The sequence below is a fragment of the Phocoena sinus genome, chromosome 3, assembly GCF_008692025.1.
Source record: "Phocoena sinus isolate mPhoSin1 chromosome 3, mPhoSin1.pri, whole genome shotgun sequence".
NCBI classification, from domain to species: Eukaryota; Metazoa; Chordata; class Mammalia; order Artiodactyla; family Phocoenidae; genus Phocoena; species Phocoena sinus.
Genome location: NC_045765.1, coordinates 4,998,852 through 5,016,460, shown reverse-complemented (window position 1 = coordinate 5,016,460; position 17,609 = coordinate 4,998,852). Strand labels below are relative to the sequence as shown.

At 55.4% G+C, this 17,609-nt stretch overlaps 3 protein-coding genes across 4 annotated transcripts; 1 reads left to right on the top strand and 2 right to left on the bottom strand.

Annotated features, from left to right (window-relative positions):
- The first annotated feature begins 54 nt into the window (after positions 1-54).
- PSPN (persephin) lies at positions 55-3,297 on the top strand. Its single transcript, XM_032628556.1, has 2 exons — positions 55-2,786; positions 2,871-3,297. The coding sequence occupies exons 1-2, from the start codon at positions 2,633-2,635 to the stop codon at positions 3,176-3,178; spliced, it is 462 nt and encodes a 153-aa protein (XP_032484447.1). The 5' UTR covers positions 55-2,632; the 3' UTR covers positions 3,179-3,297.
- Positions 3,298-3,426: 129 nt separating this feature from the next.
- ALKBH7 (alkB homolog 7) lies at positions 3,427-5,341 on the bottom strand. Of its 2 annotated transcripts, none has more exons than XM_032627327.1 (4): positions 5,104-5,341; positions 4,051-4,224; positions 3,839-3,963; positions 3,427-3,660 (listed from the first exon to the last, which is right to left on the bottom strand). In XM_032627327.1, exons 1-4 carry the CDS (start codon positions 5,305-5,307, stop codon positions 3,498-3,500), a joined length of 666 nt encoding a protein of 221 aa, XP_032483218.1. In that variant the 5' UTR covers positions 5,308-5,341; the 3' UTR covers positions 3,427-3,497. The 2 variants fall into 2 exon arrangements, with proteins under 2 accessions (XP_032483218.1, XP_032483219.1); XM_032627328.1 differs by having other exon boundaries at positions 3,434-3,660; positions 4,051-4,248; positions 5,123-5,341.
- Positions 5,342-10,743: 5,402 nt separating this feature from the next.
- On the bottom strand, positions 10,744-16,268 carry CLPP (caseinolytic mitochondrial matrix peptidase proteolytic subunit). Its single transcript, XM_032629253.1, has 6 exons — positions 15,997-16,268; positions 15,837-15,908; positions 15,180-15,276; positions 13,678-13,865; positions 12,677-12,782; positions 10,744-11,091 (listed from the first exon to the last, which is right to left on the bottom strand). The coding sequence occupies exons 1-6, from the start codon at positions 16,180-16,182 to the stop codon at positions 10,916-10,918; spliced, it is 825 nt and encodes a 274-aa protein (XP_032485144.1). The 5' UTR covers positions 16,183-16,268; the 3' UTR covers positions 10,744-10,915.
- Positions 16,269-17,609: the final 1,341 nt, after the last annotated feature.

Here is a 17,609-nt window from a genome sequence, read left to right as displayed (position 1 = left end):
GGCTCTTGATTCCCACACTCACCACCTCCTCCCACTGCCCGTCTGTCACCCCACCCTCTGCGTCTGAGGACCCCAGTGTTTTCTCCACAGTTTACTTCTCTCAGTCTCCAGTCCCCTGCTTCTGAAACCTCTAGAACTTAATCCTCTCCTTACCCCTCAACCTCCTCCACTGGGCTTCTGCTGGGTGACATCTTTCAGGTCTTCCATTTGACCAGTTCTCTTCAGCTGTGGCTTATCCACCACCTAAACCCATTCAGTACTTAGTTTCCATGTCTGTTTTCCAATTCTCCAAGTTATCTTTGTTTCTTTCTCAGATCAGCAGGTCTGTTTTGAGTGTCTGGCCCCTTCTGTTTTTGATCCCTTCTTTCGCATTTTTAGTTTTAAGCATCCTTGACTTACAGTCTCCATCACACTCACCTAGGACCTGAAGCTCACGGGCATCCTGCTGTATCCTGACTCCTTTTCATGATCTGTTCTCGTGTTTTGGGATCTGGGATGGCGGACTCATGGCCAGCTCGGGCCTCTATTTGTGAGACTCCCGCGTGGTCTGCTTTGCAGGCAAGTCCTTCCAGATGGTTTTTGCATACGCTCCCAGCAGGTGCCCCAGAAGTCCTGTCCTGAGCCCATTTTAGGTGTGGTTCTCAGCTTGTGGCTCTGTCCCTACATGGCCACAAAATCCCATACCCCCTTCTTGCTGATCTTGGCATCTGGCCCCTATTTTTCAACTTCCCAGTGATGTTTCTGGGGCTTCTCTTAGATTCTTACAAGTTGGTTAGGCGTTTATTTTATCTAGCATTGCTAGGAGTGCTGTAGCAGGAGGGCTTTTTGAGTTCGTGGACAGTCACGTTGCTGGAAACGGAATTTGGCAGCAGGAGTACTTTTGAACCCCCATTGGAGTGATCCAGCTGGGGGCAGGATGCCGGCCTTCCGTCTTGCCCAAGCTGGAGGCTGCGGGTGGAAAACTTTCCCATCCAGTTCCACGGGCCCTTGGCTGCCGAGCGGGAATGCCTGAGACGCCAGGTTAATTCCTAGGAATGTCCCAGGTCATTCCACCCTCCCTCCCCGTCCTTCCGCCAGGCCTTTTGGGAGAGAAGCAATGGCCCCTTGCCCTGGCAATTTCACCCCTGCTCTGCCTGCCACGTGGACCGAGGTGTAAGGCCTCCCCACCAGGCCGGGCCATGTGCCCCGGGGGTTCAGAGCAGGGGTCTTGCATTCAGCTTGACTTGGGTCCAAATCCCAGCGGTGTTTCTTAATTCTGGGTGACTTTGGATAAGTGACATTCCCACCCCCCATCTGAAAGTAGTCTCCATAAACAGCGCAAGAACAACCACACCAAAATCATTGAGGCGGTCCCCTGTGGGTGGAGTTGAGGTCCTCTCCAGTCTCTTGCTGATACAAAAGGCAGCGAATAACCCTGAGCTTGCATCTTGCCTCACCTGAGGAGGATGAGTTCCTGAGCAGGTGTCCTGGATCAGAGGGATGTGATTTGCACTTTCTGTAGCAAATGCTCAGCGGCTACCGATTTACAGTGCCACCAACAGGCGTGCCCGTGTCACACACACACACACACACACACACACACACACACACACACACACAGCCCCAGCCGGGTGTAAGCAGACTTTGATGTCTGCCAATCTTGGGTGCACAGTCTCATCCGAGTTTTAACCCAGTCTCACCTGCGTGAGATCGAGCACCTCGTCAAACCTCCACAAGCTGTTCGTATTTCCCTTGCCTCAGAAGCTCTCACAACTGCACAGTGCCAGGCACCACGTTACACACTAAATGCGTCTTCTGTCTGTCCTCCCCATGTGGGAGGGACTCTGGTTTAGCCCCCTTTCACGGCTGGGGATGGAGGCTCACTTCCCTGGGGTGATGGGAAGGGCAGGGAGGTCACCGGGACCAGGGTGGGGCCTAAGCGCCCCTCTGCTCTGATGCCCTCTGACCCTAGGGCAGGACTGAGGTCCCAGGGGGCTCAGGTTGGCCTTCTAGAGACAGGAGTCCCTGCGGGGTGAGCTTCCTGCCCCTGGTGTCCCAGCTCTTGGCTGTCCCCGGGCCTCTCCCCTTTCCTGTTTTGATGCTGGCTCTGCCAGGCCCGGAGACAGGGGCATGATGTCTTAATCCTCCAGGCAGGAGCCATGATGGATTCCCCGTCAGCTCACCCACCTGCCAACCCACCTCTTCCCCCTACCCACATCTGCTCTACCTGGTGCATGACACAGGGGCTACTGAGCCCCAGCACCCTGCCCAAGTGGGGAGAGCCCCCAGTGGGGGACCCACGGGGCCCCCCACCTCTCCCTCCAGACGGCAGGTCGGGTGGGGACCCTGGTTGCCCGCCCTGGGCTCGGCCCTGGCTGCCGCCACGACACTCGTAAATCAGGGGGCGGAGGGGGTGTCGGAAATAGGTCTGTGGAATGTCTGGATGGGGTATGCGGGGGGTGTGCGCCCTTAACTCTTAGAAGGATGTGCGGTGTGGGGCAGGAGGAAAGGGACTGCCTGGGCCCCAGGTGTGGGACGCGGAGGCCTTTGTGACACGGCAGCAGCCGGCAGTGAAGAGGTTATCTCCGCAGCTCAGGCCGGGGGATAAATTGAGGACGCAGGGCATCTCCACCCTCAGGACCTGCCCGTCACCATGGCCACAGGACGAGTCCTGCTAGGCTCTCTGCTGCTCCTGACCCTGCACTTGGACCTCCGCGGGGGCCCTGGGGCCTGGGGGGCTTCGGTGGCAGAGGAGGAGCTCTTGTCTGAGCCAGTGGTGGACAGAGGGACCCGGAGGCCGCAGCTGGGTAAGGACCCCCAGAACGCCGTGCGCTCCCCGACTCCTTCCCACCCAGACCCTGCCCGCTGTCAGCTGCCCCCTGTCCCCGCAGGCACCCGCCCGCGCCGAGCCCTGGCCGGCCCGTGCCAGCTGTGGAGCCTACCCTTGCCCGTGGCCGAGCTGGGCTTGGGCTACACGTCGGAGGAGACGGTCATCTTCCGCTACTGTGCCGGCAGCTGTCCCCGCGGCGCCCGCACCCAGCACGGCCTGACGCTGGCCCGGCTGCGGGGCCAGGGCCGAGCCCACGGTGGGCCCTGCTGCCGCCCCACCCGCTACGCCGATGTGGCCTTCCTCGACGACCGCCACCGCTGGCAGCGGCTGCCCCAGCTCTCGGCGGCAGCCTGTGGCTGCGGCGGCTGAGAATGCCCGGCCTGGGGCCCTGCAGCCGCTGGAGGAGCTCAGCTGACTTATTTATTGGAGGCTTGGATGCCGAGGCGAAGAGAAGGGAAGGTGGTTTGGGCCGCCAGCAAGGGGCGCAATAAAGGAAACTGCTCCTCCAGCCTCGTGAGTGTGTGTCCTGCCGGGGATGCTCCCGATGGGTGGGCAGGTGGGGTCCCAGGCTTCCCCTGCAGATTCCAGCCCCCCAAAACAGCCGGTGCCAGGAAGGCCAGCTTGTCCACTCTCCAACTTTATTCACAAACACGGTGTCTTTGAGCAGCTGTGGGGGAGGGCCCCGGGGTCAGCGGGGTGGGGGCAGCTGCCCGGGCTCCCCAGGCCCCATCCCCTCAGGGAGGGAGCGGCAGATCACAGAGATGCGTCGGCCCCGGGGAACCCGACGCTCCCCAAAAAAGGACTCTTCATCCCGAAGGATCTCGTGAGAGAAGTCATAACGGGCCGAACCCCTGCAAGAGAAAATAGAGGCTGTGGCCGGGTGGGGTGAGGGCAGCCCCTGTTCAAGGCAGAGCGCCTGCGGTGGGGGGTAGAGTCTGCCGTCAGGGCTGAATGAGAGAAGGTGCTCAAAGTGCTGGGTGGGCATCTCAGGAGTTACTGGTGGGGTGGGGGCTCCCTGGCTGCCAGTACCTAAGGATGTAGAGGGAGCCCGGCTCCAGCAAGAGTTCCAGCCACTCCCCTGGCTCCTGGGTGTGCACCAGCCGCATGACGCTGGGAGACAGCAGGGACAGGCCAGCAATCGTGGATCCACAGAACTGGAAGAGGGGACACACTGGCAGGTGGGCTTTGGCCTGGCCGGCTCACCCCCAGCCGGGAACTCCAAGGCACTGGCCTCTGCACACCTTGATGCTGTCCACGTGTGGCTTGATGTACCCCCGAGGTTCCAGGTCCAGCACGTGCACCGAGGAGAGCAGGGTCTGGCCGGGGCCAAAGGCGGCTGCCTGCACACGCTGCAGGATGGACCGGCTTGCCTCTGACCAGCGCGACTTCTCTGTCTCTCGGAAGCCGTGGATGGCCTGCCCAGAGAGCTCAGGTCAAGCCTGGAAGCTCCCACGGGGGAAAAGGGAAACTAAGGCACATTGTGGGGCTGGGGTGGGTTGGGGGAGAGGGTGGTGGAAGTGCAAAGCAAAGGCCTGGTTTTTCCAGCATGACCCTTGACCCCACCCTCAACTCACAACCTTGGTCCAATCTACCCCATGATGCTGGGTCTCAGACCCCAACCCTGACCCATCTGGGTCTGGCCTTAGTCCTTTTTTAAAAAAAATTATTTATTTTTGGCTGTGTTGGGTCTCCGTTGCTGCGCGCAGGCTTTCTCTAGTTGCGGTGAGCGGGGGCTACTCTTCGTTGCGGCGTGCGGGCTTCTCATTGCGGTGGCTTCTCTTATTGCGGAGCACGGGCTTCAGTAGCTGTGGCGTCTGGGCTCAGGAGTTGTGGAACATGGGCTTAGTTGCTCCGTGGTGTGTGGGATCTTCCTGGACCAGGGATCGAACCCCTGGCCTCAGTCCTTTCTACCCACCATCAGGCTCCAATTCAGTCCCAGATGCCGTCCCTAATGCTGACCCAGCTTCAATATTCACAACATGATCCCACCGAACACCAGGTCCACCCCCAACACGTGACCCTCCCTCACTCCCTCCACACCGTTTCCCCCCCTAACTTTGGTCCTGTTCCCCAAACACCCCTCAGTTCCAGGTTCTGCCTCCAGTTATGACCCTGCCCTCATGTCCAAAGCGCTCTCCCTGCCCGCAAGGTCCCTCAGCTTCAAGACACTGCCCCCATTCCCAGGTCCCGCCCCCAGATGTAGCCCCGCCCACCCCAGGGCTCCACCCCGTCCCGCCCCTAACGTCCCAGGTCCCGCCCCGCTGTGGCTCCGCCCCCAGCGCCAGCAGCCTCACCGCGTCCCAGTGATCGTACTCGTATCGACGGCGGCGCAGCTGCGGTTCCAGCTCGCCGCTCAGTATCTCCTCCTCGGCCGCGCTCAGGAAGCCGGGCCGTACCACGGCCGCGTCCCGTAGGCGGCTTAGCACGGCCGGCCCCGAGCCCCGCACCCAGCCCTGCCCGGCCACACTCCACAGCGCTAGCCGCCCACTCCCGGCCATTGCGCCGGAGCCGGGTCGTGGAAGCTGCAGGGGTCCGGAGCACGCCCCCGCCCCAGAGCCATTGGCTGTGGTTACGCCGAGTCCCTCCAGCGATTGGCGTTTCTCAGAGTCCCGCCTCTCGCTCAAGGCTACTGGTTGTTACTCGGCTTGCCCTCTCGAGCTATTGGCTCTTCCCAGAATCCGCCTCCTCTCCCGCGGTATTGGGCGCCATCGACCGCAGTGACTCAGACTAATGGCTGTGCCTAAAGTCCGTCTTCCAGAGGGCGGGGCGGGGGGGGTGGGGTGGGTGGGCGAAGGCTTGATAGGGCCGGGGGTCAGAGGTCAGGGGTCATAGAAGGATTGGGCCAAGGCTAGAGGTTAAGGGCAGAGTACAGCTAGGCTGAGATCTAGGGGTCAAGGGAGTGACGTCAAGGCTGTGATTATGGGCTGGGGCCAGGTTTGTGGAGTTAGGGGATTCAGTCAAAGGTCAAAGCGAGGCGCCTCCCGTTCCCCCTCTCTTTACTGGGTCATTCCCACCCCCATACAAACAGGCTGGCTCCCAGCTTAAAAACAGCACATAAACAAAAGATCCTCTTCCTTTAATGGTAGAATTGTCATGTCACCATTTTGCAGCCCTTATTGGAATATTGGTGGTTCTAGACAAGGACTCTCATTCCCTTCTAACGTCATGAAAGAGGGACAACTGGATTTAATGTGCCTCCTGCTAGAAGGCACCCTCACCTGAGAGGTCATTTGCCAAAAAGCGGAACGTGAATCCGATCAGATTTGTCTAGATTCATACACCAGGTTACCGGAAATACCAAGGACAGAATCGCATCATCAAAATTCAGACAGAGGGAAAGTCCACAAGACAAACAACAATGTTTCTCCAACAGGTGAATTTCAAGGAAAGAGAAGAAAAAGAGGGAGAGATTGAGAGATTAAGGGGAAACCTGCAGTAATAAGACACTTAAAGGTTTATCAACCAGCGGCAATGCCTGCACCTTATTGGGATCCTGATTGGAACAAACTAAAAAAAAGAAATCGCGACAACCAGGGAAATTTTGACATGGGTTGAATATTCGACCATGGTAAGTGTTGTTATTTTTTTAAAGTTTGAAAATGATATTGTGGTTGTCTTTTTAAAGATTCCTTATCCTTTTGTCTATTTATTTTTTAAATTTTTACAGGTTTTTTTTTTTTTTTTTTTTTTGCGACACTGCTTGGCATGTAGGATCTTGGTTCCCTGACCAGGGGTTGAACCTGTACCCCCTGCAGTGGAAGCGTGGATTCTTAACCACGGGACCACCAGGGAAGTCCCTGTTTACTTATTTATTTATTTAGTTTTAGCTGCGTTGGGTCTTCGTTTTTGGGGCCGGCTTTCTCCAGTTTTGGCGAGCGGGAGCTACCCTTCATTGCGGTGCACAGGCTTCTCATTGTGGTGGCTTCTCTTGTTGCGGAGCACGGGCTCTAGGCACTTGGGCTTCAGTACTTGTGGCATGTGGGCTCAGTAGTTGTGGCTCATGGGCTCTAGAGCGCAGGCTCAGTAGTTGTGGAGCACAGGCTGAGTTGCTCCGCGGCATGTGGGATCTTCCCGGACCAGGGCTCGAAAACCCCTGTCCCCGGCATTGTCAGGCAGATTCTTAACCACTGCGCCACCAGGGAAGTCCCCCTATTTATTTATTTATTTATTGGCTGCGTTGGGTCTTCGTTGCTGCATGCGTTGGGTCTTCGTTGCTGCACGCGGGCTTTCTCTAATTTCAGCGAGCAAGGGTTACTCTTGGTTGCGGTGCGCTGGCTTCTCATTGCAGTGGCTTCTCTTGTTGCGGAGCATGGGCTCTAGGCACATGGGCTTCAGTAGTTGTGGCACACGGGCTCAGTAGTTGTGGCTCGCGGGCTCTAGAGCGCAGGCTCAGTAGTTGTGGCGCACGGGCTTAGTTGCTCCGTGGCATGTGGGATCTTCCCGGACCAGGGCTCGAACCCGTGTCCCCTGCATTGGCAGACGGATTCTTAACCACTGAGCCACCAGGGAAGCCCCCCCTATTTATTTTTATTTTTTTAATTTTTTAAATTTGTTTTTGGCTGCGTTGGGTCTTCGTTGCTGTGCGTGGGCTTTCTCTAGCTGTGGCAAGCAGGGTCTACTCTTTGTGTGGTGCGCAGGCTTCTCATTGCGGTGGCTTCTCTTGTTGCAGAGCACAGGCTCTAGGGGCGCAGGCTTCCGTAGTTGTGGCTCACAGGCTCTAGAGTGCAGCTCAGTAGGTGTGGCGCATGGGCTTCTTTGCTCCGCGGCATGTGAGATCTTCCCGGACCAGGGCTTGAACCCGTGTCCCCTGCATTGGCAGGTGGATTCTTAACCACTGTGCCACCAGGGAAGTCCCCCCCTATTTATTTTTCATTAACTATTTTTTTTGAATGAAAGATTCTTTATATTCTGTAGTGCTTTATAATTTTCAAAAGTTTCACACACACGATTTCATATAATCCCATAATAACCCTTTTTTTAATCCCCTACGCCTATATTGCCCCTCTCCCCTTCCCTCTTCCCACTGGTAACCACTAGTTTGTTCTCTGTATCAGGGGTCCTCAACCCCTGGGCCGCGGACTGGCCTTTTTGGAACCGGGCTGCACAGCAGGAGGTGAGTGGCAGGCAAGCAAGCGAAGCTTCATCTGCTGCTCCCCATTGCTCCCCATCGCTTGCGTTACCACCTGAACCATCCCCCCACCCCCAATGTCCTTGGAAAAATTGTCTTTCACAATTGACTATTTTGTTGTACTTCTTTAGATTCCACATATTAGTGATACCATACAGAATTTGTCTTTCTGTCTGACTTAATTCACTTCGCTTAATACCCTCCAAGTCCATCCATGGTGCTGCAAATGGCAAAACCTCGTTCTTTTTCATGGCTGAGTAGTATTCCACCGTGTATATATACACCACATCTTCTTTATCCATTCCTCTGTTGATGGACACTCTGGTTGCTTCCATATCTTGGCTATTGTAAATAACGCTATGAACATTGGGGTGCATGTACCTTTTCTAATTGGAGTTTTTGTTTTTTGGGCATATATACCCAGGAGTGGAATTGCTGGGTCATGTGGTAGTTCTATTTTTAGTTTTTTGAGACATAAAGATTCCTTATCCTTTTAGAAATACATACCGAAATATTTACAGATGAAATGAAAAGCTGGGATTTTCTTCAAAGTAATACAGTGCCATGGGGGGTGGGGGGGGAGGGACGAATCACAATTGGCCGTGAATTGGTAATTCTTGAGTTGGTGTGATGGGTACGTGAGACCTCATTATCCTAACTTCTCAACTTCTGTATACATTATAAGGTGTGCACAATGAAAAGTTCAGCTAAATGTATCCGATGAATGAAGCCAAATTAAAAAGTCCTCTGGGGCTTCCCTGGTGGCGCAGTGGTTAAGAATCTGCCTGCCAATGTAGGGTACACGGGTTCGAGCCCTGGTCCAGGAAGATCCCACATGTCACAGAGCAACTAAGCCCGTGAGCCACAACTACTGAGCCTGTGTGCCTAGAGCCCGTGAACCACAACTACTGAGCCCGTGTGCCACAACTCCCGCACGCCTAGAGCCCGCGCTCCGCAACAAGAGAAGCCACCGCAGTGAGAAGCCCGCGCACCACAACGAAGAGTAGCCCATGCGTAGCAACGGAGACCCAACGCAACCAAAAATAAAAAAATTTTTAAAAGCCCCCTGAATTAAAAAAAAAAAAGAAATTGACCTCAACACACCCTCCAGCGACAGCCCCAAGTTCTCTGTTCTCCTTGACAGCAAAATTCCTTAAAAGACTTGTTTAGCTCCAATATTTTCCAGCCCCTTCTCTCTGGCTCCACTCCAATCTGGTTTTTGGCCCCCAAAGCACCGAAAGTGTTCTTATTTATCTAAGGCCACTCGTGATTTCCAAGGTCCAAACGCCATAGCCAGTTCTCAGCCTGACCACTAAGTCATAGACATGCTGAAGTCTCCTACATTTTTATTTCCAACCCTGACCCCAGACTTACCCATCCCGTGGGATGTCTGGGGCACTTGGACATCAAACGTCCAAAACCGGCTCCTGATCGTGGCCCCCAGTCCTGCTCCTCCTGAACTTTCCCAGGAACGTCTTATCTTTCCTTCCATCTTTCTAGCTGCTTTGGGCCAACGCCTTGGAGTTTTGGGAGATGACTTTCTCTCTCAAATTTCACATTGCAGCTGACAGCCATGCCTGTAGTTTTTGTTTTGTTTTGTTTTGTTTTTGGCGGTACACAGGCCTCTCACGGCTGTGGCCTCTCCCGTTGCAGAGCACAGGCTCCGGACGCGCAGGCTCAGCGGCCACGGCTCACGGGCCCAGCCGCTCCGCGGCACGTGGCATCCTCCCGGACCAGGGCACGAACCTGTGTCTCCTGCATCGGCAGGCGGACTCTCAACCACTGCGCCACCAGGGAAGCCCCTTGCCTTTAGTTTTTATTTATTTGAAAAATTTATTATTATTATTATTTTTGACTGCGTTGGGTCTTCGTTGCATTGTGCGGGCTTCGCATTGTGGTGGCTTCTCTTGTTACAGAGCACAGGCTCTAGGGACGTGGGCTCAGTAGTTGTGGCGCACGGACTTAGTTGCTCCTTGGCATGTGGGATCTTCCCAGACCAGGGATGGAACCTGTGTCCCCTGCATTGGCATAAGGATTCTAAACCGCTGCGCCAAAGGGGAAGTCCCAGCCCTGCCTTTAAAAGCTGGCTAGAATCTGACCTCTCTCACCACGTGTCCGGAGCCGTCAGCCTTCCTCTGGGTGATTACAAGTTTCCTCACTGGTCTCCTGGTTTCTGTACTTGCCGCTCTCCACCCACCACTCTGTGGTTCTTTTTGTTCTTCTTCTTGAAACCCTCTATGGGGCATCTCCCTCCTTGCTCAGACCTACCAGGCCTTTTACGACCTGTATTCCTCCCCTTCCTGCTCTCATCTTCTCCTCTCTCCCCCTCACTCTCTCCAGCCACCCCAGCCTCCTCGTGCTTCCGCCCATGTGCCAGCCACAGTCCTGCCACAGGGCCTTTGCACTTGCCATGCCCTCTGCCTAGACTGCTGTCTCCCAATATAGCAAGCTTGCTCCCCCCACCCTCTGCAAAGACCTCCTTCAGGTCTTTGCTCAAATGTCACCCTCTCAGCAAGGCCTTTGCAGGCCACCCCATCTAAAACTGTCACACACACACACACACACACACACACACACACGTTGCATACCTCTTGCCCTGATTTTTTAAAAAACTGTCTACTCCCACAAGAATGTAAGTTTCTTCCAGACAGGGATTTCTGTGTTTTCTTCCCAGTAAGTTGCGGCCTCTGGAGCAGTGCCTGGAATGTAGGCTCAGTAGCTTTGCTGAAGTTAGGAAGCTGAAGGTCAGGGTGTAGGCACACGTGTGCCGTGGTGGAGGATGGAGGGAAGCCACCACAGCCGGGAGCAAAGTCTACAAAGATTTAATTTAAAATCACAGTGTCTCAGCTGGGATACCCACCCGGAGGGGCACCCCCAAATCCAGAGTTCCTCAAGGGTGCCCTCTAGGCTCAGTGTCGAGGGCTGGGCAGGCCTGGCGCCTCCACTTTCCTCCGGAGGGTGAGGGTGAGGGGCAGCCCTCAGGCATTTGCTGGGGCAGGTTCTGCCACTGCTGCCGCCGCCGCCACCGGCTCCTTCTGCACCAGCTCAGGCTCGTCCTCACCGTCCTGGGGAGGGTGGACCAGAACCTTGTCCAAGATGCCAAACTCCTGGGCCTCCATGGGGCTCATGTAGCGGTCCCTCTCCATGGCTGACTCTGCGGGGGAAGCAGAAGTGGGATGAGGGTGGTTAAGAGTGGAGACCTGGGGCCACGTTTGGGTCCCCGATCCACCCAAGTCCTCCCTGTGTGATCTTGGCCTCCCTGTCTCTGTGCCTCAGTTTCCCCATCGGTAAAATACCTGTTTCAGTTTTGTGTGTGTGTGTGTGTTAACTTATTGATGTGTAAATGCACATCCAGGAAAAGGTGTGGATCATGGAAGTGGACAGTGTGATTTTCAGACTGAACCCACCCACGTGGCTGGCACCTAGATCAGAGCCCCCCGAAACCCCGTTGGGGCCATGTCTAATCACTAACTGTCCCCACCCACTACCCTAACAGTGGCCTAATGGCATGGATCCGTTATGCCAGTTTTTGCCCCTTAAACACATAACCACAGGGACTTCCCTGGTGGTCCAGTGGTTAAGACCCTGCGCTTCTACTGCAGGGGGTGCAGGTTCAATCCCTGGTTGGGGAACTAAGATCCCCACATGCTGCATGGCACAGCCAAAAAAATTAATTAATTAATTTAAAAAGTAAATAAAGAAACACATAACCACAGAGCATTTACTCCTTTTTCCACTCAGCACTGTGTTTCTGAGATTCATCCAGGCTGTGGACCGGTCCTCATGGCGGTACAGCATCCCACCTCTTGACTAAACACCATCACTGACCACTCACTCCCCTGCTGTCAGGCGTTTCGGTATTTTCCCGTTTGGGACTGTAGGAATGGGGCTGCATTCCTGACTACATCTTTGGACAGAAGCACTCGATTCCCTCGGTTATACGCCAAGCAGAACAACCACGCATCTTTCTGCGTGTTCAGCCTCAGTGCCTGACAGCTTTCGGAAGTGGCTGTATGGTTTTCACTGCCGCCTGCAGTGGATAAACGTTCCAGTGGCTCCACGCTCCCCTCAGCACTTGGGGGTGTCAGTATTTTCTATTTGAGCCGTTCCAGTGGATTGAAATGGTATCTCAGCGTGGCCTTGATTTGCCTTTCCTGATGATGTCATTATTAAACATCATCACTAGAAGTGATGAGCCTCTTGACTTCTGTTTCTTGACCATTTGGAATATTCTTTGTGGGAGACCCCGTTCAAAACCTTTGGACCTATTTCATTTTTTTTTGTTCTGGCCGCGCCGCATGGCTTGCGGAATCTTAGTTTCCCCGACCAGGGATTGAACCCGAGCCCTCGGCCATGAAAGCACGGAGTCCCAACCACTGGAAAGCCCGGGAATCCCCCTGGACCTAGTTCAATGAAGTTTTGGGGAGGCTCCTGTAAATGAGTCTTTTTAAAGTGCTCAGAACAGGGGTTCTCAACGGGGGTGGGTTCTGATCCCCAGGGCATGCTGGGCGATGTCTGGAGACAGTTTTGGCCGTCACAACTGGAGGTGCTGCTGGCATCTAGTGGGCAGTGCCTGGGGATGTGCCACACCTCCTACAGTGCCCAGGAAGGCCTCCATCACAGAGTGATCCAGCCCTGGTGTCAGCAGCACAGAGGTCCAGAGGCCTGACCCGTACATATGTGTTTGTTACAATAAAAGGGAGCAGCTGGGGGCCGGTGTGGGGCAGGAGGGTGCTCACCGATCACGTGCAGGCTCTGTTTGGTGTGCTTGGCGTAGATGCTGTAGAGTTGCTTCTTGAGTTTAATGATTTCCTCCGCCTGGATGGCGATGTCTGTGGCTTGGCCCTGGGGGAACGTCCCAAGAGGGAGAAGGTTGGGATCAGCATCGGCCACTCACGGGGAGACTGGAGACGGGACTCGGGAGCCTGCCTGGGTGTCGGCTGCCAGTTTTCAAGCAGGTGGGACCGGGCTTTGTGAGTCCCTCCACAGCCTGCTTCAACCTCACCGCCTCCAGGAAGGCTTCCGGTATTAACTCTATGTTCTTAATTTTCTGCAGCTGGGGCCTCCCTGACCAGGAGGAACAGCCCCTCCCAGGGCAGCTAATTCCTAAAGATTTTCAACCGCTGCCCAGAGTACACTTTTCATGTGCAAAGCAGCCAATCCAAGCCCACATCCCCAACACCTCCTCTATTCTCACACCCTGGGTCACCATCCCCCTGCCCCATCGCCCCAGGGTACCAGACAACTAGGGACAGTCCCTACACCCCAGAGCCCACTGCAACTACTTACGCTAGCCAGTCTTAAGCCTCGCTCATTCCTGCCCGCACAAACCACAATGAAGGCTCTTGCCTGCACTCTCCTCCCGACCAACCCTGGTGCCTCTCTCTCTGCGTGGCCCCCGTGGCCTGGCACACTCCCTCCTCTTGGGATCTGTGAGTAACAAACTGTCTTTTCAATGGCAGCCCTCTCCTGACCTCTTGGCCTCACTATACCTGCATATTAATAAAACCTACTTCTTTTGTTGTTGTGGCTTGCGGCATCTTAGTTCCCTGACCAGGGATTGAACCCGCGCCCTCGGCAGTGAAAGCGTGGAGTCCTAACCACTGGACCGCCAGGGAAGTCCCCAAAACCTACATTTTAAAACATTCACACCCCCACGTGACTTCCGTCTGTCCGGCTGGTCCTTCTGTCTAGGCCCCCACCCTCATCCCCAAAGCAGCTCACGGGGCCTGGCACTCACCCGGGCGCCCCCGGAGGGCTGATGGATCATGATGCGGGAGTTGGGGAGCGAGTGGCGCATGCCCGGGGTGCCAGCGGCCAGAAGCAGGGAGCCCATGCTGGCCGCCTGGCCCACGCACCACGTGCAGATGGGGTTCAGGATGTACTGCATCGTGTCGTAGATGGCCAGGCCCGAGGTCACCATGCCACCTGTGGGTGGAGGGGGGCAAGTGAGGGGCTGTGCCCTCCTTTCCCTAGGGCAGCCTCTGGCCCTGGGGAGGGCTGGTGAAGCCCTTTAAAGCCGGGGTCCCAAACACAACTACTACCAGGGATAGGAAGGTAACAGAGCAGGTGACACAGGCCAGGTGGGAGCAAAAAATGAGGACTTGCTCCAGAGTGAGCTGACAGTTGCCACACGTGCATGTTGGCCCAGGGCGGGGGCCAGATCTGCCAAATTTTCAAGAGAAACTAGAAATTGGGAGCATAGTGGCTAAGAGCGAAGGCTCTGGAGCCAGCCTGCCTGGGTTTGACCCCCCTCGCTGGGCAGTTTCTCATGTGTGACCTGGGGCAAGTTACTCAGACTTTTGGAGCTACAGTGCCTCCTTGTAGATTGCAAATAACTAAATAGTATCGATCACGTGAGGTTGTGTGAAGATAAAATGAGTTAAATGCCTATAAAGTGCTTAGAAAAGTGCCTGGCACAGTAAACGATCAATCAGGATTGGCTATTCAGGGAATTCCCTGGCGGTCCGGTGGTTAGGATTCGGCACTTTCACTGCCATGGGCCTGGGTTTGATCCCTGGTCAGGGAACTAAGATCCCGCAAGTTGCGGGGCACGGCCAAACAAAACAAAACAAAAAGTTTGGCTATTCTCCCTTTTCTTGTGGGGGCAGGATGGAATCTACCAATTTAAAAATCTCAACAACCAAGTCAGGTCGGTAAAATCGTTATTTGTGGACTTCCCTGGTGGCGCAGTGGTTCAGAACCCGCCTGCCAATGCAGGGGACAAGGGTTCGAGCCCTGGTCTGGGAAGATCCCACAAGCCACGAAGCAACTAAGCCCATGGGCCACAACTACTGAGCCTGCGCTCTAGAACCCGTGAGCCACAACTACTGAGCCTGCGTGCCACAACTAGTGAAGCCCACGCGCCTAGAGCCCGTGCTCCGCAACAGAGAAGAGCTACCGCAATGAGAAGCCCGCGCACCGCAACGAAGAGTAGCCCCCGCTCGCCGCAGCTAGAGAACGTCCACGCGCAACAACGAAGACCGAACGCAGCCAAAAATAAATAAATAAATTTATTAAAAACAAAACAAAACAAACAAAACACATTACCTATGAGATCAAACAGGCAGGTTCAGGTGCCTGTTTAAAAGCAAGGGAAGAGGCAGCTTTTGGAGGTTTCAAGGCATTTTGGGGGGATTCTGAAGGAAGCTCTGCACCCTTTCTTGCTCCAGAGAAAGGGCATCCCTGATTGGGGTCTCAGTCCCCAGGAGGACCCTGGCACCGGGGGAAGGCCCTGCTCACCGGGGCTGTTGATATACATGTGGATGGGCTTCTTGTTGCTCTCCGATTGCAGGAACAGCAGCTGCGCGATGACCAGACTGGCGACACTGTCGTCGATCTGCAAGTGGGGCGGGGAGGGGTGTCCCCAGATAGGGATGAAGGCATAAGGGAGGCAGTTATGGGTCGGCTGAGGATGAGTCAGGGCACCAGAATGGGGGTCAGAGCCCAAGGAAGATGGATCAGGAAGGCTTCAGAACCCAGGAGGTGATGTGGTGCGGGGTGGGGGTGGGGGATCCAGACCCAGGTGGTTTGGCTTACAGGGAGGGTGGGGGTCAGTACACACTGGGCCCAGGAAGGGAAGGGGTAAGGAGGCCGGGGAGAGTGATTGGAGCCCAGGATTGGGGAGGAGGGTCATTGGTGAGGGAGCGAGTCAGAGATTAGGAAGGGAGAAGCAGAGGATTTAAGGAAGGCGTAGAAAGGGTACTAAGGGCCAGGAAGGAGGATCAGAGGGTTTATGTGCCCTGGAAGGGGGGTGGGTGTGGGTGTCAGGTTGGGACAAGAGCGGAGCCTAGGGAGGAACGTCAAGGGGGGTAAGTCCGGGGATCAAGGACGTGTGAGGGGGAGGGGAGCAGGGGGTCTGGTCAGGCGCAGGGGAGGATCCGCGCACGGGGCACTCACCGGGCCCATGACGCACACGATGCGCTCCCGCAGCAGCCGAGAGTAGATGTCATAGGCGCGCTCGCCGCGACCCTGGAGGAGAAAGATGGGGGTGAGGGTCAGGGTCCCTCCGTGCCCCAGCCCTCTCACCCCCGGGCCGTGTCCCCGCCTGGCCACGTACCGTCTGCTCCACCACGATGGGAACGAGGGGGAGCGCCCGGGCCGCCGTCGCGTGCAGGCTCCGCTGCAGGGCCAGGCTATTCTCGGGTGTCCGCTGCGGGGGAAAGCGGGCGGCGAGGCGAGACCCCAGCGCGGGGCACAGACCTCCTGCAACCCGGACCCCCCCCACCAATATTTGGGGCCACATCGCAGCGCAAGTTCCTCTGTAAGATGCCGGAACTACAACTCTCGGCGTGCTCTGCGTCCACGGCACTTGCTCAGGAGGCCGCCCACTTCCGGGAAGCGTGGGGGCACGTTTAGGGGTGGGGCGAGGGCGGGGCGGAACCTGAAAGGGTGTGGCCAGAGAAGGGACGCTGGAGCGGAGTCGGGAACTACTTTAAAGCCGCAGTTTGTGTCTCTTTCCCAAAGAATCGTCATAGTTTTCTGCTCTTCCTTGCTTATTTCAAAAATCAATTCCGGGGCTTCCCTGGTGGCGCAGTGGTTAAGAATCCGCCTGATAGTGCAGGGCACACGGGTTCGAGCCCTGGTCCGAGAAGATCCCGCATGACGCGGAGCAACTAATCCAGTGCGCCACACCTACTGAGCCAGCGCTCTAGAGCCTGTGAGCCACAACTACTGAGACCGTGCACCACAATAAGAGAAGCCACTGCAGTGAGAAGCCCGTGCACCGCAACGAAGAGTAGCCCCTGCTCGCCGCAACTAGAGAAAGCCTGCACGCTGCAACAAAGACCCAATGCAAACATCAACAACAAAAGAATCAAATCTGTGCTCTCACTGGGCCTGGGCCCCAGCAGTGATCTTCTAGCCTGGTGGGACCGACTCCTCCTGAGACCTTCCCATCAGTCTCTGGTTACGCGTGGGACAGAGGGAGGGACCCCAGGATGCGGAAGCCCAAGGGAGGGAGTTGCGAAATTGGCCTGGAAAGTCGGTCTGGGTCTGGGAAGGCTTCTTAGGAGGAGCAGGCATTGGAGCTGGGCTTTGAAGGATGTATAGGAGTTTGTTAGGTAGGGAAAGGCATTCCTGGCAAGAGAGAAGACAATGGACAAAGGTGTGGGGGAGAAAGAAGGCTCCTGGTAAGGGTTGGGACCTCTCTTTGCCTCCACATCTTCTCAAGGTGGATTCTTTTTCATCTTTCAGTTCAAATGTCGCCTCAGAGTTGTCCCTTATTTTGTCCCCAGAGCCTAGAACCTTGCCTGGCACACAGTAGGTGCTCATAAACTACACTTTGAACCCAGAGATGAAGCAGTGATAAAGGAAGAAGGTTAAGAGCTGAAGGCTTTGAATTCAACTATACTTCAATAAAAAATAAATTTTAAAAATAAAAAGTTATTCCATTTAAGGTAACTTTTGGGGGTAAATTAAATATTTCAAAACTTAAAAAAAAAAAAGTTTAGGGCTTTGGAGGCAGCTGCCCCACATGGCAAGCCTGGCTCAACCACTGACTTGCTGTGTGATCTTAGGTGCATTGCTTAACCCCTCTGAGTCTGAAGTTTCTCATTTGGAAGATGGTGATGGTCAAACCAATCTCACAAGGAAGGATTTAAGGATACCTGCTGCTGAGGCAGCATATTGACATCCCCTGAGTTTAAATCTTGGCTCCACTACTTACTAGTT

Bases quoted from the DNA above. Each gene is read 5' to 3' on its own strand.
- PSPN (XM_032628556.1), top strand. From the start codon at position 2,633: ATGGCCACAGGACGAGTCCTGCTAGGCTCTCTGCTGCTCCTGACCCTG. The intron at 2,787-2,870 runs GTAAGGACCCCC...CTGTCCCCGCAG, and splicing joins GACCCGGAGGCCGCAGCTGG to GCACCCGCCCGCGCCGAGCC.
- ALKBH7 (XM_032627327.1), bottom strand. From the start codon at position 5,307: ATGGCCGGGAGTGGGCGGCTAGCGCTGTGGAGTGTGGCCGGGCAGGGC. The intron at 4,225-5,103 runs GTGAGGCTGCTG...CTCTCTGGGCAG, and splicing joins AGTACGATCACTGGGACGCG to GCCATCCACGGCTTCCGAGA. The intron at 3,964-4,050 runs GTGTGCAGAGGC...CCCCTCTTCCAG, and splicing joins CACACGTGGACAGCATCAAG to TTCTGTGGATCCACGATTGC.
- CLPP (XM_032629253.1), bottom strand. From the start codon at position 16,182: ATGTGGCCCCAAATATTGGTGGGGGGGGTCCGGGTTGCAGGAGGTCTG. The intron at 15,909-15,996 runs GTACGTGGCCAG...TTTCTCCTCCAG, and splicing joins CCATCGTGGTGGAGCAGACG to GGTCGCGGCGAGCGCGCCTA. The intron at 15,277-15,836 runs GTGAGTGCCCCG...CCCCACTTGCAG, and splicing joins TCGTGTGCGTCATGGGCCCG to ATCGACGACAGTGTCGCCAG.